The 25,982-nt window shown below is 45.2% G+C and overlaps 1 protein-coding gene across 1 annotated transcript in view; it reads left to right on the top strand.

Annotated features, from left to right (window-relative positions):
- The window catches only part of NOC2L (NOC2 like nucleolar associated transcriptional repressor), a 224,624-nt gene that overhangs the window by 98,416 nt on the left and 100,226 nt on the right, over positions 1–25,982 (top strand). The window contains exon 12 of the mRNA XM_077458080.1: positions 2,482–2,593. Within this exon, the coding sequence (XP_077314206.1) occupies positions 2,482–2,593 (112 nt within the window). The remainder of the gene's footprint in view (positions 1–2,481; positions 2,594–25,982) is intronic.

Below are 25,982 nucleotides of genomic sequence, written 5' to 3'. Positions count from 1 at the left end.
CAGGGATATCAGCCATTGCTCATCAGTCAGGCGTGTTCACACACTCCGCGTGCAAAGCCCGCCAGGAAGTCTGCGCAGCGCTGCGCAGACTTCCTGGCGGGCACTGCACGTGGAGTGTGTGAACGCGCCTGAGCTCATCCTTACTCATTAGTAATGCCTGTCAATGCCGCCTCATCAGTGCTACATGTTGGTGCCCATCAGTCCTGCCTCATCATTGCCTGTCAGTGAGGGAGAAAATGTATTTACAAGTTTTTTTAAACCGAAATCAAGAAAAAACTTTTTTTTTCTCGGCAAAAAACCAAGTGGCGATCAAATGCCACCAAAGGAAAGCTCTATTTATGGAGAGAAAAACGAAACTAAACGTTTCATATGTGTACAGTGTTGCAATGTCATTGCAACAGCTGAAAATTGGCCTGGGCAGGAAGGGGGTGAAAGTGCCATGTATTGAAGTGGTTAATGTAGTATTATAGTTTGTATTTGAGGATGAGAGTTTAGTTCCAAATAAACAGCGGAAAATAGTGAAAGTCTAATTTGGCTGGACATCATATGACGGAGTCTGACGGAGACTCTTTACCACGTTATTGTATGTTTCTCAAATCACAGCTTATCACGGTGTAAATGGGAAGAGCCTTATATCGGCTTTTCCTCACTCGTGTCTGACAGATTTGAGTAGAAAAGAGCAGATCAGCTGTTCTCCTGACTGGGGGGGTTCTGCGCTGATTTATCAACGCAGCCCCCCTAAGGATGCCCACTCAGGACCACCAGGTCTGCCACCCACGTCCACCAGGGATGCCGATCTGTGGCCAAAAATGCCAATTAGTGCCCATCGGTAATGCCTGCCAGTGGCTCCTTTACAGTGATGCCCATCAGTGCCATCTATCAGTGCTGCATATTAGTGCCCCTCTGTGCAGCCTCATCAGCGCCCATCAGTGAAGGGGAAAACTTGTTTACAAAATTTTATTTTTACAGAAACAAAAATTCCTTTTTATTTTTCAATTTTTTTTTCTTTTTTTATTTAGCAAAAAATAAAAAATAAAACAGGGGTGATCAAATACCACCAAAAAAAGGGTCTATTTGTGGGAACAAAATGATAAAATTTAGTTTGGGTACAGTGTTGCATGACCACGTAATTGTCATTTAACCACTTCGGGTGACACGAGCACTTCGAGTGACACGTGCGGGCACGCGCGCGACCCCGCTCCTTCTGAAGGACGTTCCTGAACGTCCTATCAGAAGTAGACGGCTCCCACCCGGCCGTATATGTGCATTGGCCGGGTGGGAGCCGTCTACTTCTGATAGGACGTTCAGGAACGTCCTTCAGAAGGAGCGGGATCGCGCGCGCGCGTGCCCGCACAGCGGCGCGATCCCGATGTGCTCCTGTCACCCGGACACGGCGCATCTCAGATCGGCAGGAGGGCTCTGTAATTGGCCCTCCTGATCACATGACGACCGTGTCCAATCACGGCCGTCATGTGATGTAAACAAACAGCCGGTTGCTAGGCAATCGGCTCCTCCTCTCCTCACACAGAAGTCATTGCTGAGGAGAGGAGAGCAGATCGCTGCAGCCGGCTGGTGATCAGTGAGTATGAGCTGTTTTTACAGCTTTTTACTCACTGATCACCAGTCTAGTATAAACACACAACACACCACACAGTATAAACACAGTCCCCACACATGTCCCCAAATAATAAAAACACATGTCCCTAATAATAAAAACATGTCCCCCACATATGTCCAACTAAAATCACATGTCCCAATGATTATCTGCACACATATGTACGTGATCACCTGCACACATATGTACATGATCATTTGCGTACATATGTCCGTGATCACACAAACCAATTATTATACACTTAATGGAATTTTTTTTTACCAAAAACATGTAGCAGAATACATTTTGGCTTAAATTTATGACAAAATTTGATTTTATTGGATTTCTTTTAAAATAGAAAAAAGAAAATATTGTTTTTTTCCCAAATTTCCGCTTTTTTGCGCTTATATCGCAAAAAATAAAAACCAGAGTCGTGAATAAATACCACCAAAATAAAGCTCTATTTGTGCGAACAAAATGATAAAAATGTAATTTGGGTACAGTGTAGCATGACCGCGCAATTGTCACTGAAAGCGCTAGAGCGATGAAAGCTGAAAATTGGGCTGGGAAGGAAGGGGGCGAAAGTGCCCTGTATTGAAGTGGTTAAAAAAAGGACAGAGCTGAAAGCTGAAAATTGGCCAAGTCAGACTCGGGTACATACACTAGCTGCATTTAGGAGTTTTTAACAAATTCATAATTACACTAATTATTGTGGTCCATCAGTCTGCTAAACTATAAACTAGTAAATAAGGCACTTTCATTATAAACGTATTCTGTCATTAATCTTTATAATATCTCTCTTCAGTGCTGGTGCTGCCCATAACTAAAGTGGTACCAGAATGTATGGTCTAATGCTCTAGTGACATATTTCCAATTCCCTTTTGCAGGCTTGTTCCAACTATACGTTACTTTCCTCTAAGGATGCATTGCATACGAGCCTTGACTCTGCTTTCGGAGAGTACTGGAGTTTTCATACCGGTGTTGCCTTTTATTCTGGAGGTAAATTATTTTCTCATTTTGGTTTAATGTTTTAACAGTGCGTGCTAAACAGGTACATATAGTAGGTGTGTGCCCACTCCATTTTGTTATAATCTAAGACCCTTTTCATACTGACAATGGGCTGCGTTTAACCCCCTCTAGTGGCCGAAGAAAGGGTTAATAGCGCTCGAAAAACATCGCTGCCAAAGTGTTTTGCAGGCGCTTCGGCAGTGCCCATTCATTTCAATGGGCGGTGGAGGAGTGGTGTATACAGCGCTCCTCCATAGCCCCAAAGACGCTGCTTGCAGGACTTTTTCTAATGTACTGCAAGCGCAATGCCCCAGTGTGAAAGCACTCAGACTCTCACACTGGGGCTGCAGCGGAGGAGATTTTCAAGTGCTGTTTTTAGGCCAGAAGTGCCTGAAAACCTCCCCAGCGTGAAAGGGGTCTAATGGTTTTATCCTTTTTTTTTTTTCTTACCAGGGAATAAGTAACATTTTAAAACCCAAACAAACATCTCAGATCTTCAAAATTGCTGTCAGTGATGGCTCTCTTGGGGCATTGTAAAGTTATATCAAATCATAGGTAGTAAACGTAGAAGTTATGTATTTATTTCAGCTTAAACAGCATTACATTCCATCCTGTACAATCCATATCATCTGTTACACATATAGTATTATACCTCTATATATTGTCCTCTGAGATACAAACCTCAAACAATAAGCTAAATCTTGACCTGTCCTCCAAGAATTGAGAAAGATTAAGGAAAAAAAGAGAAGAACCTGTACATATGGATATTGGCATGTCTAAATTTTAGGATTGGCCCTTTTAACCATAAACCAGCATGTCTTTCAATTGGAGTAATCTCTCTGATAAGTATGGTGTCCTGGTGTTCAAGATGCATTGTGTTGTTTGAGACATACTGTAGGTACTAGACCAGGAACATATAACCATACACTTCAGAGGTCCTCAAACCTCTGAGGACAACCCCTATGTTGAAAAACATTTGTTTTTCAATCCTTGGAGAGGGTGAGATTTACATGGATTCTCTCTGGACACAAAAAAGATCATTGGGACTGCTCTGTGCAAAACAATTGAACAGAGCAGGTAAGTATAACATGTTATCTAGCTAAAAAAAAAAAAAAAAAATTACAATCTTTAGAATCACTTTAAATATTTAGGTAATAAGTTATGCTATGTGAATTTATCATAAATGAATAAAAAGATGATTTGTCTCAACCGTCCAACTGCCACTTTTACTGGATAGCTTGGTCTGTTAAAGGGAGTTGAAAAATACCAGACTTACTGGCCGAATTACCAGGTGAAACAAAAGGGAACAATAAAGATCTAAGAAGTGGTAAGCTGCAATATAATTTTCCCTTTCGTTCATTGACGGAACCAGCACCTAGGCAGAAACATAAAAACAGCAAAACTGTACAGTACCGCCCAGGGGGCGGTCCTACTGGCTATAGCCCCTTTGGATGCTTTTGCTGAGGTGGCTGGCAGCCATTTTTTAGTATCCTCAGATCTGTTATACTCTAGCGCTGGGGGCTGGTTAAACCTGGAACAGCGCAAAACTGACACAGAACACCTTGTGGCAGGCAGAGGGGAGAGTGGACGATGGCAGCACAGCGCAGTACCTAGGCAGGGGGGGGCCCCCTGCGGGGGGGGGCCCCTCAGTCTATGGCAGCTAGGAGGGTGGGCATTTTTTGTGGCTTGCCCTAGGTCCCTAAGGGTGACAGGCGAGAGTGGGTCAGCATGGCGTCAGAAGCTGGCACTTCTTCCCCAGACATCCCTGTTATAGCAACCGGTTCCCCTGCATCTGCGGTGCCTATGGACGCTCTGTCGGCGGTCCTGAAGTCTTTTGTTGCCAGGGTGGAAGCGGGATAAAAAAACGCCCCCCCCCCCCCTCCCCCTACCTGTATTGGGGAAAGCTCTGATTCAGACTCGGTTCCTGCTGTGACAGTAGTGCTGCGTCACCTTATTTAACTAAAAAGCTGGTCTGCGGACCAGGCATCTAAGAACGCGCTGGCGGATTTGATCTGCTTTTTCAAGGTGAGAGGCTGTTTGGAGCCTCGCTGGATGACATTATTAAGAATGTTACTGGGGCAAAGAGTAGGGCAAAGAAACGGTAAGGAGCCGCGCTGTAGGCAGGGGCCCTCCTTTTACGCTCAGAAGTGGATTTTTCGTCAGCCCGGGTCGGCAGGTAAGCATTCCCAGTCCAACAAGATGCCCGCTGAGGGACAAAAGTGTCTCAGGTTCGCAAACTGAACAAGCCTGCAAAAAGGGGTCTGTCCGGTCCTGGATCTCAAGGCCCTCAATGGCTTTGTGAAGGTTCAAAGGTTCAGGATGGAATCTGTTCGTTCCGTGGTCGCTGCACTCCATCAGGGGGCTTTTTTGGCATCTTTGAACAACAAGGATGCCAGCTTGCATGTCCCCATATGCGCCAGGCATGAGAGGTTTCTACGATTTGCGGTTGGGGACGAGCGATTTGTAGCTCTCCCCTTTGGCCTAGCGACGGCGCCAAGGGTCTTCACCAAGGTGCTAGCCCCAATTCTGGCATTGCTAAGACAAAGAGGGATCGCAGTGGTGGGTTACCTGGACGATCTCCTCCTGAGAGCAGCTTCTGCCTCAGAATGAAGGGAGGATGTAGCGATCACCATACAGACTCTCCGGGAGTTTAGTTGAGTGTTGATCCTTCAGAAGTCGGTGTTGGTTTCGACTCAGCGCCTGGAGTACCTGGGGTTGATTCTGGACTCCTCAGAGGTGAGAGTTTTTCTCCCTTTGGACAAGCTGAAGACTCTTCAATCAGCGGTGCAGTTGTTGGTGTCCCGCCGGTGGTCGTCGCGTTTCTGCATGCGAGTTCGAGGCGGTACCGTATGTGCAGTTCCACACTCGAGTCTTGCAGAAAGAGATTGTGTCCAAATGGGACAAATCTCTGACATCCCTGGATTGTCAAATTCGGGTGAGCCAGCTAGTCAGGGATTCCCTTCTCTGGTGGCTGAGGTCTCCGGGCCTTCGGTCCGGGAAGTCATTCTTTCCTCTTCATTGGACGGTGATCACAACGGACGCCAGTCTGACCGGCTGGGGGGGAGTTTGGGGCGTACGGTTGGCCCAGGGTAGCTGTACGCAGGAAGAATCCTGCCTACCGATCAATGTGCTGGAGCTTCGGGCGATCAGGCAGTGCCTCTCCACATGGTCGCAGAGATTACAGGGGCATCAGGTCAGGATCCAGTCAGACAACACCATGGCGGTGGCATATGTCAACCATCAAGGAGGGACAAGGAGCTTGGCTGTAGCACAGGAGGTCGCTCGCATCCTACAGTGGGCAGAGCGTCACGTGCTGGCTCTGTCAGCCATATACATTCCGGGCATACAAAACTGGCAGGCGAACTACCTCAGTCACCAGCTGCTGGACCAGGGGGAATGGTCGCTGCATCTGGAAGCATTTCAGCTCATTTGCCTAAGGTGGGGCATGGCAGATGTCTCTCTTGGCCTCTCGGCTCAATCGGGAGGTACAGAGGTTTGTGGCCAGGTCAAGAGATCCCTGGGCGGACACATCAGGCGCGTTGGTGGCTCCATGGGGGCATTATCGGCTGATTTATGCCTTCCCCCACTCAGACTCCTATCTCGTCTGCTACGCAGAGTGGAGGCTGAGGGGATTCCGGTGATTCCGATTGCCCCAGATTGGCCTCGACGTCCTTGGTACATCAACATAGTCAGAATGGTAGACAGAGTTTAACCACTTCAATACAGGGCACTTAAACACCTTCCTGCCCAGACCAATTTTGAGCTTTCAGCGCTGTCGCACTTTGAATGACAATTGCGCGGTCATGCTACACTGTACCCAAATGAAATTTTTATCATTTTTTTCCCACAAATAGAGCTTTCTTTTGGTGGTATTTGATCACCTCTACGGTTTTTATTTTTTGCGCTACAAATAAAAAAATACCGAAAATTTTGAAAAAAAAAATGTTTTTTTTGTTTCAGTTTCAAAACTTTGTAAATAAGTATGTTTTCTCCTTCACTGATGGGCACTGATGGGGCTACACTGATGGGCACTGATAAGGTGGCACTGATGGGCACCAATGTGGCACCAATGAAGCGGCACTGATAGGCGGCACTGATAGGCGGCACTGATAGGCGGCACTGATGGGCGACACGGATGGGCGACACGGATGGGCGACACGGACTGACACTGATAGGTGGCACAAATTGGCACTGATAGCTGGCACGGATGGGCGGCACGGATGGGCATGGATAGGCGGCACAGGTGGGCATGGATAGGCGGCACAGGTGGGCATGGATAGGCGGCACAGGTGGGCATAGATAGGCGGCACAGGTGGGCATGGATAGGCGGCACAGGTGGGCATGGATAGGCGGCACAGGTGGGCACTCATAGGCGGCACAGGTGGGCACTCAGGCGGCACAGGTGGGCACTCAGGCGGCACAGGTGGGCACTCAGGCGGCACAGGTGGGCACTCATAGGCGGCACAGGTGGGCACTCATAGGCAGCATCGTTGTTATAGTAATGGATGCCAATCAGTGCCAAACAATAATGCATGCCAATCAGTGATGCCCATTGTGGCCACTGATTGGCATCCATTATGGGCACTGATTGGCACCCATTGTGCTGACTGGCACCCTGGTGGTCTAGGGAGGATTATGTATTTTTATTACCTTTTCCCTGGTGGTCTAGTGGTGTCCCTGGTGGTCCAGTGTGGGCATCCTCGGGGGGGCTGTGCTGATAATCGATCAGCACAGACCCCCCCTGTCAGAGGAGCAGCCGATCGGCTCTCCTCTACTCGCGTCTGACAGACGCGAGTGAGGGAAAGCCGATCACCGGCTCTTCCCATTTACACTGTGATCAGCCGTGATTGGACACGGCTGATCACATGGTAAAGAGTCTCCGTCGGAGACTCTTTACCGAGATCGTAGTTGCCGGGTGTCAGACTGACACCCCGCAACTACGATCGCCGCGATGCGCGCCCCCGGGGGCGCGCAGCGGCTTATTATCCTAATCACGTCATATGACGTCCGGTTAGGATAATGAAACCACTTTGCCGCCGTCAATTTGTAATAGGGCGGGCGGCAAGTGGTTAAAAGACTCATAACTTGCCATTTAAACTCTGTTTGGCCTTCCCCATTTTAGAGCAGGCAGACGTTTTATCATGTTTTTTTTTTTTTTTTTCCTCTGAGACCCGTGGAATGATACTAAAGAGAAGGTAGTCAGTTTATTCAGTAGCTCTGTGCTATACACATGATTAGACATTCTTTCTTGTGTACTTACTGGGCATTACCAATGCTACGGAGTGACCACAGGCACGGTGGGGGCAAGTGGAGATTGGTCCTGCCCCACCCACTTTCAGGTTTCCTCAATGTGATGTGTAACATAACTGATTACAAGCCAAGTTTGATATGCCAATTCGGGGCCATGACCTACCTTTATGGGGAGAGTTGACATTCGTAAGCTTCTTTGTGTGTCTATTTTTAATTTTGACATGCTGTTTACACTGAAGGTAAACGCTCATGCATTATTATCAAATGAGCAGTTTGGATTGTCCAAGTTGTGTCCATTTTATTTAACCGCTTCTGGACCGCCCCACGTATATATACTGTGGCAAGGCGGCCCTTCAGCACAAAACCACGTACCTAGTACGTGATCTTCTTTTCTGGGTCTGGGGGAAACATGCGTGCTGCCAGCGATCGGCTCCCACTTGGACACAGTGGGAGCCAATCAGCGGGTCTAGTGGAACACCCTGTTCGCGTCACCCGGCGAAAAGGCAGAACAGCAGTCTGCGTATGTAAACAAGGCATATTGCTGTTCTTTCAGAGTAGAAGATGGAGATCTTATGTTTCTGCTAAGCAAGAACACGAATCTCTGTCTTCCCCAAGCCAAAGCACCCCCCATACAGTAATGCACTCCCAGGAGGCTCATTGAACCCTTTGATTGTTTTTTTATTTTATTTATATTTTACCAAAAATACGTAGTAGAATACATATTGGCCTAAATCAGGGGTCTCAAACTGGCCCCCCACCAGCTGTTGCTAAACTACAAGTCCCATGAGGCATTGCAAGGCTGACAGTTACAAGCATAACTCCCATGGGCTGAGGCATGATGGGACTTGTAGTTTTGCAACAGCTGGAGGGCCGCCAGTTTGAGACCCCTGGCCTAAATTAATGAAGAAATTGCATTTTTTTTTTACATTTTTAAAAAAAAATTTAATTGGATGTGTTTTATAGCAGAACGTAAAGAATATTGTGTGTGTGTGTGTTTTTTTTTTTATTGTCTGTCTTTTTTTGTTTATATTGCAAAAAATAACTGCAAAGGTGATATATATAAAAAAAAATCACGTTCAAACGCATGTTAAATAGGAGTCGGTACACACCTGCCATCATTTAAAGTGTCTCTGATTAACCCCCAAAAAAGTTCAGCAGTTCTAGTAGGTCTTTCCTGACATTTTCTTAGTCGCAACCTACAGAAAAAGCCATGGTCCACAGAGAGATTCCAAAGCATCAGAGATATCTCATTGTTAAAAGGTATCAGTCAGGAGAAGGGTACAAAAGAATTTCCAAGGCATTAGATATACCATGAAACACAGTGAAGACAGTCACCAAAATATGGCACACCAGTGACATTAACGAGAACTGGATGTCCCTCCAAAATGAATGAGAAAACGAGAAGGGATGTCTTGCGTATAGCCCAACATGTTTCGGAATGAACAATGTGTATTCCTTCATCATGGAAGATTATGTCTGGGTGACTTTAATTCTCATTGTCTGAAATGTAAACATAGTCTCATGATAATCACACTGTAAAGCATGATGTGAATGTGGCAAGCAATATAAGAGTATACATTTGGTATATAATATATGTGACCATTCTAATACTCACATGATGATTCATAGTACAATAACCAAAAAAGGAAACACAGGGAATAAAATCAATGGAGAATCCCAAAGTGAAGCAGTCCGCAGAGCAGCAGATGGGTGGGCACACATCCCAGGATGAACAAGCTGCAAACATCCACAAGAAAAGCCTTGTAGGCTACACCAACCAAAAAGGTATCAATATCTAAAGCAAAAATAAATAAATAAATGGAAGAGCAGATTAACACATACATCCTAAACTTAAACTTATAGTTTAGGAAGTATGTGTTAAAGAGGAAGTAAACCCTGGTGAGTTTACTTCCTCTTTTGATTACCTGCAAAGGTAAAGCATAATGGACTACTATGCATCGCATAGTAGTCCATTATGTGTCACTTACCTGACACAGGAGCCAGGGAAGTCACCGCTGTCCCCTGTAGTCCGGAGCGGCCATCTTCTCGGTGGGTCTCGCTGCTCCGGCGCTGTCACTCGTGGCATATCGCCGTTGACAGCAGCACGCTCAGTGCGCCTGCGCTCCGTGGTCTACTGCACATGCGCCGTAGACAGCGGTGCCTGTCTTTCGGCAAATATCTCCTAAACCGTATAGGTTTAGGAGATATTTCTTGGACCTACAGGTAAGCCTTAATCTAGGTTTACCTGTAGGCCAAAGTGGTTTGTAAGGGTTTACAACCACTTTAATACACTCTTCCAATTGCTTTGTTTGCTTTAGATATTGATACCTTTTTGGCTGGTGTAGCCTACAAGGTGTTTCTTGTGGATGTTTGCAGCTTTCTCATCCTGAGATGTGCGTCCACCCATCTGCTGCTCTGCGGACTACTTCAGTCACTTTGGGAGTCTCCGTTGATTCTATTCCTTGTGTTTCCTTTTTTTGTTTGTTGTACTCTGGATCATCATGTGAGTATTAGTATGGTCACATATTATATACCAAATTTATAATATTTTATATTGCTTGCTATGTTCACATTGTGCTTTACAGTGTGATTATCATGCGACTATGTTTACATTTCTGAGAATTAGTCACCCAGACATAATCTTCCCTGCTGAAGGAATACACATTGTTCATTCCGAAACATGTTGGGCTTTACGCAAGAAATCCCTATCGACTTACCACAGCTGATCTCTGATAGCACAGGGCATACTTGCCTTTTGTTGGGTTTGACAAATATGTTTTGATGTACCACTATTTTGCTTTGTTGTATGTATGTATGTATGTATGTATGTATGTGTGTGTGTGTGTGTGTGTATGTATGTATGTATGTGTATATATATATATATATATATATATATATATATATATATATATATATTATTATACAAGTTTTTCTGTTTTGTATTAATAAAAGTGGCATTATGTTGTCTTTTACTATAAAATTATCTTTATGACCATTTCGGCCTAAAAAGAGGGGGCTGCTCCAATCATGCACTACGGTGTAGGTGTACAAATCTTTTAAAGTGGAAGTAAAACTAATTTCAATCAACTGGCTGACATGCAGGGAATTATTGACAGAAGAGGCTGTTGGTCTCTTCTGCCATAAATACATGCGCAGCTCAGTGAACTTTTATGGCCCTGATCTGCGCTGCATCAATGTGATTCCCATGCGCAGTAGTGACTTCTACGTGGCCTGGCCTATTAAATGGCCGAAGGCACGGGGGACCCAGATGGAAACATGGGGGGCCTGGCGGATTGATCCCATCACAGAGCTGGAGGACAACATATGACATGCAAGTCTGTCATAATGTAGTAATATGCTGTGCATACTAGCCCACCTGGGATTGGGACTTTAGTGGACTTTACTTCCATTTTAGCAGGCTAATATAAACAGGGGTTTAATCGGTGGCAAAGCAAAATTGGCAACTGTAGCTGTTATGCACCATCTCATCCCACAAGCATCAACATTGAGATGTATCTTCGGAGTGATGAATCTGCAGCTAATCATAATCAGAAATAACAGCGCTTTCTCCCTGCACAGCGGCAGTACACCCACCCTTCTCATTTTTTGTCCCTCTCAGGAATTGCACATTTCACTTCTCCCAGACGACTTATTTAGTTTTCCATCTAGCAGGCCGTCAATCCGATATCTGGTCTGGCTCGACAAGCCAGATCCGGCAGTGACAGAGCATAAAGGGATGAGGTTTGGGTGGAGGTATTATTGATGTTCTTGGCCGCAGTCTGGCTTTTGGTAGTTGGAGGATTGAAGATGGGAAGCACCGGAGGTTTTTTCCCCTGCCTCGTGATGCTCAATCTGTCCCATAGCCAAGATGTTATTCAGTCAGTTGACGGAAATGCTTCTGCAGCTGCTAGCCCCTGTCCAGCCCACATCCTCCTGTTCCCTGCCAGCTTAGTTTCTTGAATCTGTTCCTCCCCATCCTTTCTAGGTCCCTGGCTGCTTGCATGCTGTCACTTGGATGGTCTGTTTTTTGTTTTGTTTTTTCTAAGTAAATTTTTTATTATTAGGACAGCCAGTACACACAGTAAAGATGTAAAATATAGGGCCCATAATATAAAGAGTTCAATTCACTGAGCATACTGGAAGCTTGTGATCCCTTGCTCAGCACAGGATTTCGTCAGTATAAGCAGTCAAGGTAAGGCCTCTTGCGTGCGATACTCCTGTTTGAGCATCTACGTTTTCAGACTTTTTTTTGTATGTATTTGCGCGTATTTTCGAGCATATGTATTCGCGTAAACGTATTCCCATGTTCATTCTTCTGCAGTATATAAATGAACATGTTTGTGTGCATTTGCACGCATGAGACATAAATTACTGACCAAAAATGCAGATCTTTTTTTTTATTTTTTTTTATTTTTGAAGAATGCACGACGCTCGTTTTCGTGCCTACGTGCATAGGCACATTACAATTATTGGGCTGTGTTTTAGCTCAGTAAGAAGGGGCACTTTTGCAGGTGCACACCCAGGTCCTGCTGCTGCGTCCATTGACACAGACAGCAGAACTTGGTAGCCATCTTTCGGCTATAGCGCGGACGGCAGGTGGTTAGTGACACTTTTTGCCAAACAAGTGTTGCCTTGTCTAGTAATGACCCCTATTTGAGCCGCTTTTTGTTCTGTGAACCCCTTTTAAGATTATTAAAGTGATACTAAAGTCTCTGGGGGTTTTTTTTTGTATAAAAATAACAAACATATACTTGCCTGCTCTGTATAGTGATTTTGCACAGAGCAGCCCAGATCCTCCTCTTCTCGAGTCTCTCTTTGGTGCTCCTGGCCCCTCCCACTTGTTGATTGCCTCCACAGCAAGCAACTTGCTATGTGGGCACCAGAGTCGCAGCTCCGTGTATCCATTCAAGCAAGGAGCTGTAGCCCGCCTTCGCCCCCTCTCTCCTCATTGGCTCACTGGCATCGGAGGCACTGGTGTCCGCTAACTACAGCAGTCAGAAACTCACTGGGTTTTTGACAGGTTTGATAGTTGTATTTCTTTATTTGCAGCCTATTTAAAGAGACAATTCTTGGGGTATTGTGCATGTGTTGCATAAATGTGTACAATATTTTTTCTGTCCAGATGTACATGGTTAGATGAACTGTTTAACCACTTGCTCATTGGGCACCTAAACCCATCTCCTGCCCAGACCAATTTTCAGCTTTAAAGAGGAAGTAAAGGCAATATATAAAAAAAAAAACACACCCTGTAAGGCAAAGGCATAATGAGCTAGTATGCATAGCATACTAGCTCATTATGAATAACCTACCTGAGAACGAAGCCCCCGAAGCGGTCCTCCGTCTTCGTCTTCGCCGCTGCCATGTATCCCGGAGCGACTTCCGGGTCTCGCTGCTCCGGTGCTGTGATTCGCCGGAGCCGCGATGATGTCACTCATGCGCACGGGAGACGACACAAGCAGCATATCTGCGGCCTGCCCAGTGCGCCTGCGCGCTGCTGTCTTTGGCGCATGCGCCGTAGACAGCGGTGGCTGTCTTTTTGTAAATATCTCCTAAACCGTATAGGAGATTAGTTTAGGAGATATTTCTTGGACCTACAGGTAAGCCTTAATCTAGGCTTAACTGTAGGTCAAAGTGGTTTGTAAGGGTTTACAACCACTTTAAGCGCTGACGCACTTTAAATGACAATTGCGCAGTCATACAACACTGTAGCCAAATGAGCTTTCTTTTGGTGGGATTTTTATTTTTTGTGAAAAATTTAGAAAAAAAAAATTATGTTTAATAGTTTGTTATAACATTTTGCATAGGTACATTTTTGTCCTTCATTGATGTGCGCTGATGAGGCTGCACTGGTGGGCACTGAAAGACACAGTTAAGGCGCCACTGATGGGGACAGATGAGGCCCCACTGATGGGGACAGATGAGGCCCCACTGATGGGGACAGATGAGGCCCCACTGATGGGGACAGATGAGGCGCCACTGATGGGGACAGATGAGGCGCCACTGATGGGGACAGATGAGGCGCCACTGATGGGGACAGATGAGGCGCCACTGATGGGGACAGATGAGGCGCCACTGATGGGGACAGATGAGGCGCCACTGATATTTGGCACTGTTAAGTTGGCACTGATGGGCCCGGGTGGGTGGCACTGATGGGCCCGGATGGGTGGCACTGATGGGCCCGGATGGGTGGCACTGATGGGCGGTACTGATGTGCAGTACTGTTGAGGCACTGTGGGCACTGATGGGTGGCACTGTTGCCTATTGCTACGTGCCACTGACAAGGGGGCACAGGTGGACACTGATGTCCCTCTCAAAGCCGCCAGTGATCAGCTTTTTTTTTTTCTCCTCACGCTGTCAGCGCAAGGAGGAAAAATAGCAGATTATCGGCTCTGTTGACATCACATGATCAGCTGTCATTGGCTGACAGCTGATCACGTGGTAAGGGGTCCCATCTGTGATCCAGCGAGTCTCATAGACTCGCTGATCACAGAGCGCGCCTGTGTGCTCAGGCATCGGGGGATGTCAATAGACGTACTCCTGGCAAAGCAGGTCTGCGCTGTAGCAGTCATTTGGCTATAGTGCGGATATGAAGTAGTTAATTTTTTAGAGTGTCAGCTATTGACTGGTAAATTAGTTGCATTTTATTTTAGCAGTTCCTCCTTATAAAAAAAAAACATCCTGCTTTTCTGCTTTTACCTGAGGAAAGTTGTGTCTCTTTTAATTGTCAGTGCCAAGTATATATTATATCCTAGCAATATCTGTTGTTTTTCCTTGTTAGAATGCTTAAGCCGTTAAGGACTTCTAAGGCTAGTAGGAAGGATTGAATCACTTCAAATATTTTTGTAGATTATTTTCTAGAAGAAATTGGATGGTGTGCCTAGTTTGTGGTATTGGGGACGCAGCGAATGGAGAAAGCAGGAGCTGTTAATCTGCTTGAGACTCCTCAGGTTGTAAAGTCTCCACGCCGACTATGCCCTTTTGCAACCAGACGGGAGGTTTTAAAGATTCCCTTCACTAATGGTTTTACAAGAACAATTTTCTAATTAAATGATTGAATTCACAGTGGAAGCCTCTTACTGGGCGCACCTAACAGGAAGTGTATCAGAAATGTTCCAGCAGTTAAGCAGAAAAATACCAAATCCACGTTAACCCTTGCACCCCCTAGGTTTTCCGTGCAGGTGACCATTTGGAAATCACATCTGCACAATTCAAGGGCTGCTAAACCCTGAAACCCCAGATAGTTTGCGTTTATATATTTTGATAACATATACAGATACAAATGTTAACATTGCTTCCAACTTCTCTCTAGACTTGATATGCTTGTCTGACAGTTGGGTGTCCTCCTCTAGTATGTTGTTTATCTCCTATTAGTGTGGTCAAGAAATTAAATTGGCCACCCACAGCTCGAATTCCTGCTAAATTGGCCGAAATACAGACTGCCTGTGGCTAAACCAGTGTTCCTCAACCTTTTTTTCCAGTCTCGAGGTACCCCAGTGTAAGGCTTGGATCACATTACTGCGTGCCACGGAAAACGTACACAAACGCGCTGCTCTTTAGCAGACACGCAGGAATGCCATTAGTTCTTTTTGGTACCCCCCACACATTGGCAAATGCGCCACATTAAAAAAAAAAAAAGTTGGAGATTTCTTTCCCTGCGTTTCTGTAGGTAGGACAGACCATTGAGAGAAATGGTCTGCCCTACATGCAGCACGCAGCCAAACAGATGGGAACCAAGGGCTCGTTCACATGTGAGGTTGGGGGATGGTAAAACCACAAGGTTGAACCATTTTTACCACCCCCAACTGCTTCTCTAGCGACAGAAGCAGTGGCCGAGGGTTTACATATGTTGTGCCCATGGCTGGAAGTATAGCCCTAGATGTATGGGGCTGCTCTTTAACCATTCCAAACATGCCTGCGATGCACATGGTTGTGGAGCAGTGATGCTTCATTTAGGGTGTTGAAATGGGCATAGACAAGGTGACATGTCGCCTTCTCGCTGCCTGTCAAATTTCTCTGAAATGCGATTTGAGCATGGACCGCTTTTCAGAGGGGTGGCAGTTCTGTATGTTGGACAGTATGTTACTCACTGTTATATAACTCCACTCTGAATGCTGTATATTATATAGCTCACACAACTATTCACTACAGTATTTTCATATAGACATTTATACCAGCTAATGTTCACAGCACTAGGACGTCTGATTTCTGTATCGTTTAATAAACAGCAATAGTTTTGCTAGCCAGTTTGTGTTTCTATTTTATTTTTGCCAACTAACTTATTTTAAAGTGGTTGTAAACCCTTTACAACCACTTTTTGCTACAGCTAAGCCTATAATTAGGCTTACCTATAGCTACACTGGATGTCTCCTAAACCTGCACGATTTAAGAGATATCCCCTGTATTTGCATGTGCCGACATCATCATATGTGCCGTTGCTTCAGTTAGACTGTACCATTACCGGCGGCTCCCGCGCACATGTGCGGGAGTGACATCATTGCGGCTACGGCCAGTCAGTGTCGTAGCCTGCGATACCTGGAGGTAACTCCCGGGAGCGATGATGGTTGCCAGAGCAGGGTACAAGGATGGCTGTGGGGGGCTTCGATCTCGGGTAAGTTCTTAATGAGCTAGTGTGCTATGCATAGTAGCTCATTATACATTTTTGTCTTGCAGGTTTTTTTTCAGACTAGGTTGAGTGTACAAAGCGTGCAATATCACATAAAAATCACTGAAAGTAATACTTGGCACCCAGTAGTAGTACTGTATCAAAGAAAATAGGCATTGAACCAGTTAGTAAAGGTACACTTTAATACAGGGTTCAGCAACCCCTTTCCACTTAAAGAGGAGGTCCACCCTAAAGTGGACCTTCCGCTCATTGGAACCCTCCCCCCCCTCCGGCGCCACAATTGGCACCTTTCAGGGGGGAGGGGGTGCAGGTACCTGTACAGTACAGGTATCTGCTCCCACTTCCGGCGTAGATTCTGCAGAAGGTACGCCCCTTTCCACAGAATCTACGCCCCTTTCCGAAGGTCCCCCGCTGCCTGCTGGGAAACACACGGATCCCAGAGACAGCGGGGACCATCCTTATTGCGCAGCGCGACTCGCGCATGCGCAGTAGGGAACCGGAAAATGAAGCCAAAAGGCTCCACTTCCTGATTCCCATACCCAAGATGGCGGCGGCAGCACCCGAGAGACAATCGAGAGATCGGCTTCGGGTGCCGACATCGCGGGCGCGCTGGGCGGGTAAGTGTCATTACTTTAAAAGTCAGCAGCTGCAGTATTTGTAGCTGCTGGCTTTTAAAAAACGGTGGACTCCCGCTTTAAGGGCTAGATTTAATGTATGTAAATGCATGGAGGGCAACATTCACCTGCTAATAAATTAAGATCATAATGATAACATAGTAATAACAGTACAGGTTCACCTCACTTTAAGGTGCTTCACTAATACAAAGCCAGTTCACCCTGAGGGAGCATGTGGCTGGTTATTCGGATCTTACTGCCCCCTCCCCCATCCTGGCACCCAATGGTGGCTGACGCCAGCCCTGCCAGCCAGCATGGTCTGGAGATGGGGGTGATGGTATCCCTAATAGGGCCCCCCCATTACAGTGTTTTCTGTACCCCATAGCAGTGTCCTCTGTCCAACTTCACATCACTCCCATATTATTTGCCCCCCCCCCCCCCCCCCCCTGTAAGTACGTTTCCTGTCCCCAAGATTGTGTCCTCTGTACTCCCCATATTGTCCTCTACCCCCGCCACCCCACACACACTGTGTAGGTAGAACTCTCTTACCTTACACAGGTGTACCATGAGCAGAGATCGATATCACAGGGCTGGATGGGGGTGAGAACTGCTGCTTAACTTTTCATATTAACAGGCTGGTGATTGGTTGCTAGGATCGCCCGGCAACTAATCGCTTGCTGTGTAATGTGAAAAGTTAACTCCAGCGGTTCCTGCCCCCATCCAGCCCTGTGATACTAGCCGCTGTCCAGTGAAAACGACAGTGGCAAAAATGTCCCCGGGCCGAGTGCCCGTGAATCACCGGTGCTGACTGGGCCAGACATCTAGCGGTGGCAGGCTGCGGATTTCCGACCCCTGCTTTAATATATTGTCACCAGATATGATTGGTAATGAAGTAAGCATAGAAATGGGTTAATAATGGTATTAACACAATTTAGAATGCAGGACAATGAGTGGTAAGGACTAGAAATGACACTTGGCGTTCAGATCAGCTTAAACAATAGCAAGTTCACCCAAAGTAGAGCAGTGAGCAATAATTGAGCTTGGTTTACTAAATTACGAAATATACTGCCAAAGCGCATTGAATATGACTATACTTGGCCAAGATGACTGGATGTGCGCTGTATATAGAAATGAAGGGAACAAATGGGGCTTGCAGAATGGTTTTATGGGAGACACAGTCCTTTATGTTCTTCTGCTGGCTATCGTTGGGGCCCTTTATGAAGCATTGGTGCCATTAACAACAGTTTTAGTAAACCAGCATGCAGTATAGGTGTAGTAAGCATACAGCAAAGGTGACATATAGGTGAGGCGTTCTTAACTACTCCATGCAAAATCCATACGTCAGTAATTTGATGCTAAATACCGGGGTTATGGCAGCAGCTAGCTGCCATAACTCCATCGTTTTCCGGAACACCGTGCGTTTCTCTTTATGTTTAAAAGTGCTGTCTGTGGTGGACTTGCCGCAAGATCACTTTTATTGGCAGTGGGAGAGGTGCCCACCCCCCCTCCCGCCGCACTTCGGTCATCTCCACCGCTTACCAAACCCGCCGGTAGCGGCGGAGACAATTGTGTCCTCTCCCGTGGATGCCTGGCTGCCGACAGAGCTCCATGGCATGGGAGGGCAGAAGCGACGTCAAACGTCGCTTCCATCCAAAAAAAGGAGAATTTTTTTTTTAATTACATTTTAGTGTGAATATGAGATCTGAGGTCTTTTTGACCCCAGATCTCATATTTAAGAAGTCCTGCCATGATTTTTTTCTATTACAAGGGATATTTACATTCATTGTAATAAGAATAAAAGTGAAAAAGTGATCCAAATGTATTTATTTTTTTAAATTGTCAAAAAAATGTAAAGTAAAATAAGAAAAATTTATTATTTTTAAAGCTCCTCGTCCCGACGAGCTTGTGCGCAGTGAGTAGTGCCCGCATATGAAAACAGTGTTCAAACCACACATGTGAGGTATCGCTGCGATGTTAGAGCGAGAGCAATAATTCTAACCCTCTGTAACTCAAAACTGGTAACCTGTAGACATTTTTAAACATCGCCTATGGAGAGTTTTAAGGGTAAAAGTTTGTCACCATTCCACGAGCAGGCAAAATTTTTAAGCATGACATGTTGGGTATCAATTTAATCGGCATAACATTACTGTTGTTTTATTTTTTAATTAAAAAAAAGTGTATTTTTCCTAAGTGCGCTTGTAAGACTGCTGCGCAAATACGGTGTGACAAAGTATTGTAAAAACTGCCATTTTATTCTTTAGGGTGTTAGAAAAAAATATATAATGTTAGGGGGTTTAAAGCAATTTTCTAACAAAAAAAGGATTTTAAAGTGGTTGTAACCCCTCCCCCACGACTTTGTCCCATGTAAATCAGCCTTACTTGATTAGTATTGTTGTAATCCTTGTTGTTCTGTAGAATGAAGTCACTGAGCATGCCCAGATCTCCCCTGATTTAAGGCACACGCTATGTGCTCATCTATCTGTTATCAGGACTTCCTATAGCACAACACTGAACGCTAATCACTCAGAGCTTCCTCTTACACACCATGTGACCTGACATACAGTCTAAACTTGGCCATTACTGAAGCCTTATCAGTTGAAGCTGATAAGTCTGACAAAGGCAAACATTAGACATCGGCACAAGTAAATGCTATGAAATAAACAAGTAAGCTATGAACAGGGAAGCAAGGTTGCCATAGAAACGATGGATTGAGAAGGAGGCTTGGTTAACAGTACAGGAAGTGCTCAATGTAAGGGCGGAAATACACTCCACTGTGGACTCAGGAAACAATACTTAAGATGGCGCTGCCTAACCCCTGGAAACAAGTTTTTTTTCTTTAAACATTAGGTAATATGCGATTTGGGCTGGATTACAGTGGCTATAGTCTGATAATGACTTATTATAATGGACTAAATGAAAAGAAGCATCAGAGTGGGAGAGTTTACTTCCTCGTTAACTTGTTAATAACAAGTGTAAAAAAAGAGTCTCGGGGCTGAAGTGGTTAATATCCTGCCTCCTGTAACTCCCTACTAGAAGTGTGAACAATAGGTCCTCCCACTGTTTTTTATTCTTGCTTTTAATGCTAACATCACATTGGCGCAGCTTAAACCGGTAGTAAACTTGTTATAATTTAGTTTTTACATCTGGGCCCCCCTGCAGCTTTATGCAATAATGTGACACTGTTATGAAACCTGTCAAAAGATGCCTCCAGCACTGCGCTGTCAATATGGGGGCGCTTCCATCTTTATGCGGTTTTCCTTCAGGGTTCGCTCTGTTCGGCCGCTTGAATGGCCGGGTCATGATGACGTCACTCCCACACATGCACAAGGGAATCACATCACCATGCCACAGAGCAAGTACTGTAATGAACTCTGAGCTATGCATTTACGACAGTGTACATTACCGCTGATGTGCAGGAGGAAGACTCAATCTCTTCTGCCGTAAAAATACTGCCTGTCGGTTTTTTTATTTTTTATTTTTACTTTGGTTTCCTGTTTCTTCATGTGGACCTGTGGCAGTGGGCTCCCCTTATGATTTCCATGACCGGTGCCTATAGAAAGGTAACTCGGGAAACGAGAGTAAATAAAGTCCATCCCATAGTGATTTTTAGAAGTTTATGACAATTTATTTCTTGTCACCCTTTAACCACACGTCTAGGGAATTCCAATTGAGATTCAATGGGATAACATGCTGTGTGAAAAAAGGGGCTGATATAGAAATATAAGTTTGAATACCTCTCAAAACAAACAACTCTTGGTCCTTACAAGCCCTTTGGTAAGCTGGAGTTTTGTTAATGGCTGTTGAAAGTGCTGCTTATCATTGTAAAGTTGTACACAGCCCAGTTCTCACTATTAGTGCTCAATTCAGAATCAGGCTGTATAAGGCCCTTTTTAGCCCTCCCATTAAAAAGGCGCACTGATTGGCTCAGGGATTGACTGATAATGCTAGGCTGAAGAATGGTATACTCAGCAAGCGTGGCATTCTAGTCCTTGGGCACTTTATTGTAGCCTTCAGTTCCATGGTGAGAGTACTAAATACTGATTGATCAATGCTAAAGCTGCTTAACCACTTCAGCCCCAGACCAATTGTCAGCCTAAGGACCAGAGGTATTTTACAATTTCGCACTGCACTGCTTTAACTGGTAATTGCGCGGTCATGCAATGTTGTACCCATACGAAATTTGCATCCTTTTCTTCCCACAAATAGAGCTTTCTTTTGATGGTATTTGATTGCCTCTGCGATATTTATTTTTTACGATATAAAAGGAAAAAAATAAAATAAAAGATATTTTCTACTTTTTCTTATAAGAAAAATCGAATGAACAAAATTTTAGTCCATACATTTAGGCCAAAATTTATTCAGCCACATGTCTTTAGTAAAAAAAAAATGTCAATAAGCGTATATTTATTGGTTTGCGCAAAATATAGCGTCTACAAACTAGAGTACATTTTCTGGAATTTACACAGCTTTTAATTTTGACTGCCTAGCTCATTTCTTGAGGTGCTAAAATGGCAGGGCAGTACAACCCCCCCCCCCCCCCCCCCAAAATGACCCCATTTTGGAAAGTAGACACCCCAAGGAAATTGCTGAGGGGCATGTTGAGCCCATTGAATATTTTTTTTTTTTTTGTCCCAAGTGATTGAATAATGACACAAAAAAAAAAAGTTTACAAAAAGTTGTCACTAAATGATATATTGCTCACACATGCCATAGTTATATGTGGAATTGCACCCCAAAATATATTCTGCTGCTTCTCCTGAGTACGGGGATACCACATATGTGGGACTTTTTGGGAGTCTAACCGCATACGGGACCCCGAAAACCAATCACTGCCTTCAGGATTTCTAAGGGTGCAAATTTTTGATTTCACTCCTCACTACCTATCACAGTTTCGAAGGCCATAAAATGCCAAAATAGCACAAAACCCCCCCAAATGACTCCATTTTGGAAAGTAGACACCCCAAGCTATTTGCTGAGAGGCATGTTGAGTCCATGAAATATTTTATATTTTGCCACAAGTTGCAGGAATATTAAAACATTTTTTTTTTTTTTTTTTTGCACAAAGTTGTCACTAAATTATATATGGCTCACACATACTATGGGCATAAGTGAAATTACACCCCAAAATAAAATCTGCTGCTTCTCCCGAGTACGAGGATACCACACTGGGGGACTTTTTATTCAGTATAGTTTAGTATAGTTTGTAATAGAGGTCGACCGATATATTGGCTGATATTTGGCGTTTTTTTAATTAATCGGCCTCGGCCGATTGTGCTGATAAAAAGGCTGATTATAACTTCAATGCGACTTGCAAATGACTCCTGTAATTGAAGTCAATGCAAGTTACCTAAAGACTTCCAACTTGTTTCTCCTCTCTGGGCAGCCTGCCAAGAAAAGACCAAAGAGATGCAATGTTTCTACTTATCAATGAACTGAACTCCCTGTGTAGGAGTTCTCAGTTTAACCATTTAAAGACTAAATCTTTTCTGAAACCTGTTGCTTACAAGTAAAAATCCTGTATTTTTTGCTACAAAATCACAACCCCCAAAAATTATGTATATATTTTTTTTTAGCAGAGGCCCTAGGGCTGTGATGGCGAACCTTGGCACCCCAGATGTTTTGGGACTACATTTCCCATGATGCCCCACTACACTGCAGAGTGACAGAGCATCATGGGAAATGTAGTTCTAAAACATCTGGGGTGCCAAGGTTCGCCACCATTGCTCTAGGGAATAAAATAGCGGTTGTTGCAATATTTTATGTCATACGGTATTTGTGCAGCGGTCTTTCACACGCAGTTTTTTTTTGAAAAAAAAAATACACTGATTAAAAAAAAAAAAAAAAACAGTAAAGTCAGCCCATTTTTTTCGTCCAAAAATTTTGATTACCCGTTTTTTAATATTTAATCGTTTTTTTTAAATCTAAATTATACATGCAAGTGAACTAATTGGAGGTTTGTTTTGTTTAATACATTTTTAAATGTAAGAAATTTTCTGTATTACTTAAGGCTGCTTTCACACTGGAGTGGGCAGGTGTTGACGGTAAAATGCTGCTAGTTTTTAGCGGCGCTTTACCGTCATTTTAGCGGCGCTGTTCGGCTGCTAGCGGGGCACTTATAACCCAGTTAGCGGGCGAGGAAGGTGTCAAATGCGCCCGTGAAATGCTGCTGCCAAATCGCATTGCAGGCGCTTCGGCAGCAGTGCCCATTCATTTCAATTGGCAGGAGTGGTGGAGGAGCGGTATACACCACTCCAAAGATGCTGCTTGCAGGACTTTTTTTAACCACTTGCTTACTGGGCACTTAAACCCCCCTCAGTCCCAGACCAATTTTCAGCTTTCAGCGCTGATGCACTTTGAATGACAAATTGCGCGGGCATACAACACTGTACCCAAATGAAATTTTTATCATTTTTTTCCCACAAATAGAGCTTTCTTTTGGTGGTATTTAGTTACAGCTCGGAGTTTTATTTTTTGCTAAACAAACAAAAAAAGATGCAAAAAAAATAAAAAAATAAAAATCATGTTTTAATAGTTTGTTATAAAATTTTGCAAACGGGTCATTTTTCTCCTTCATTGAAGTGCGCTGATTAGGCGGCACTGATAGGCTGCATTGGTGGGCACTGATGGGCTGCATTGGTGGGCACCGATGGGCTGCATTGGTGGGCACTGATGGGCTGCATTGGTGGGCACTGATGGGCTGCATTGGTGGTCACTGATAGGCTGCACTGGTGGGCACTGATAGGCATAGTTAAGGCGGCACTAATAGGCACAGATAAGGCGGCACCGATGGGCACAGATAAGGCGGCACTGATGGGCAAAGATGGGCACAGATAAGATGGCACAGATGGGTGGCACGGATAAGTGGCACGGATGGGTGGCACGGATGGGCACTGATAGGTACCACAGATTGATGGGCACTGATAGGTGGCACTGATAGGTGGCTCTGATAGGTGGCACTGCTGGGCACTGATGGGCGGCACTGCTGGGCACTGATGGGCGGCACTGCTGGGCAGCACCTTTGAGGCAGATTGGGTGGCACTGTGGATGGCACTGTGGGGTGGCACTGTGGGTGGCACTATGGGCACTGACGGGGGGCACTTACTTTTGCTTTTTATTTTACTTCAGGATGGCACTGCGGGAGGCAGGTGGGCACTGGCAGGTGGCAGGTGGTCCCTTGTATTGATGGCCGTGATCGGCTTTTTTTTCTCCTCGCGCTGTCAGCGCGAGGAGGAATAATAGCCGATTACCGGCTCCGTTCTATCACATGATCAGCTGTCATTGGCTGACAGCTGATCACGTGATAAGGGGTCGGGATCGACCCCTTGCACGGATCGGTGATCAGGCGAGTCTCATGGACTTGCCGATCACAGAGCGCGCCGCGCGCGCCCCTCAGGGGGCGCGCAGGCCGCTCGTAACCGGGACGACGTCAATAGACGTAGTCCCGGAAATGTAGGTCCGCGCTAATGCTGTCATTTGGCAATAGCGCGGTACCGAAGTGGTTAATGTCCTGCCAGCGCATCGCCTCAGTGTGAAAGCACTCGGGCTTTCACACAGACTGCAGGGGAGCCATTTTGCAAGCAGGTTTACATTTTGCCCAAAAGCACCTGAAAAACGCCCCAGTGTGAAAGGTGTCTGTTAGATTTTTATGAGATGAAGGGGGGGAAAAAAAAATCAGCCTAACATATCTGCCCAAGAAAATAAGCATCATATATCGGCCACCGCGATTTCTAAATATCGACATCGGCCAGAGAAAAACCCATATCGGTCGACCTCTAGTTTGTAATCCATATACAGTATCTCACAAAAGTGAGTACACCCCTCACATTTTGTAAATATTTTATTGCATCTTTTTATGTGACAACACTGAAGAAATTACACTTTTTGCTATAATTTATAGTAGTGAGTGTACAGCTTGTATAACAGTGCAAATTTGCTGTCCCCTCAAAATAACTCAACACACAGCCATTAGTGTCTAAACCGCTGGTAACATAACTATACCCATAAGTAAAAATGTCCAGATTGGGCCCAATTAGCCACCCCCCGGTGTCATGTGACTCATTAGTGATACAAGGTCTCAGGTATGAATGGGGAGCAGATGTGTAAAATTTGGTGTTATCGCTCTCGCTCTCTTACTGGTCACTGGAAGTTCAACGTGGCACCTCATGGCAAAGAACTCTCTGAGGAGATGGAAAAAAACGAATTGTTGCTCTACATAAAGATGGCCTAGGCTATAAGAAGATTGCCAAGACCCTGAAACTGAGCTGCAGAACAGTGGCCAAGACCATACAGTGGTTTAACAGATCAGGTTTCACTCAGAACAGGCCTCGCCATGGTCAACCAAAGTTGAGTGCACGTGCTCAGCGTCATATCAAGAGGTTCTCGTTGGGGGAAAAAAGACATATGAGTGCTGCCAGCATTTCTGCAGAGGTTGAAGGTGTGGGAGGTCAGCCTGTCAGTGCTCAGACCATACACCGCACACCTGCATCAAATTGGTCTGCATGGCTGTAGTCCCAGAAGGAAGCCTATTCTAAAGATAATGCACAAGAAAGCTCACAAACAGTTTGCTGAAGACAAACAGACTAAGGACATGAATTACTTTAACGATGTCCTGTGGTCAGAGGGGACCAAGATAAACTTATTTGGTTCAGATGGTGTCAAGCGTGTGTGGCGGCAACCAGGTGAGGAGTACAAAGACAAGTATGTCTTGCCTACAGTCAAGCATGGTGGTGGGAGTGTCAGGGTCTGGGGCTGCATGAGTGCTGAGGAGCTACAGTTCATTGAGGGAACCATGAAAGCCAACATGTACTGTGACATAGTGAAGCAGATCATGATCCCCTCCCTTCGGAGACTGGGCCGCAGGGCAGTATTCCAATATAACGACCCCACGACCCCA

Source organism: Lithobates pipiens, unplaced genomic scaffold, assembly GCF_037356315.1.
Source record: "Lithobates pipiens isolate NorthernLeopardFrog02 unplaced genomic scaffold, aLitPip1_a1.2 Scaffold_27, whole genome shotgun sequence".
Lineage (NCBI taxonomy): Eukaryota > Metazoa > Chordata > Amphibia > Anura > Ranidae > Lithobates > Lithobates pipiens.
This window is presented reverse-complemented; position numbering and strand designations above follow the sequence as displayed.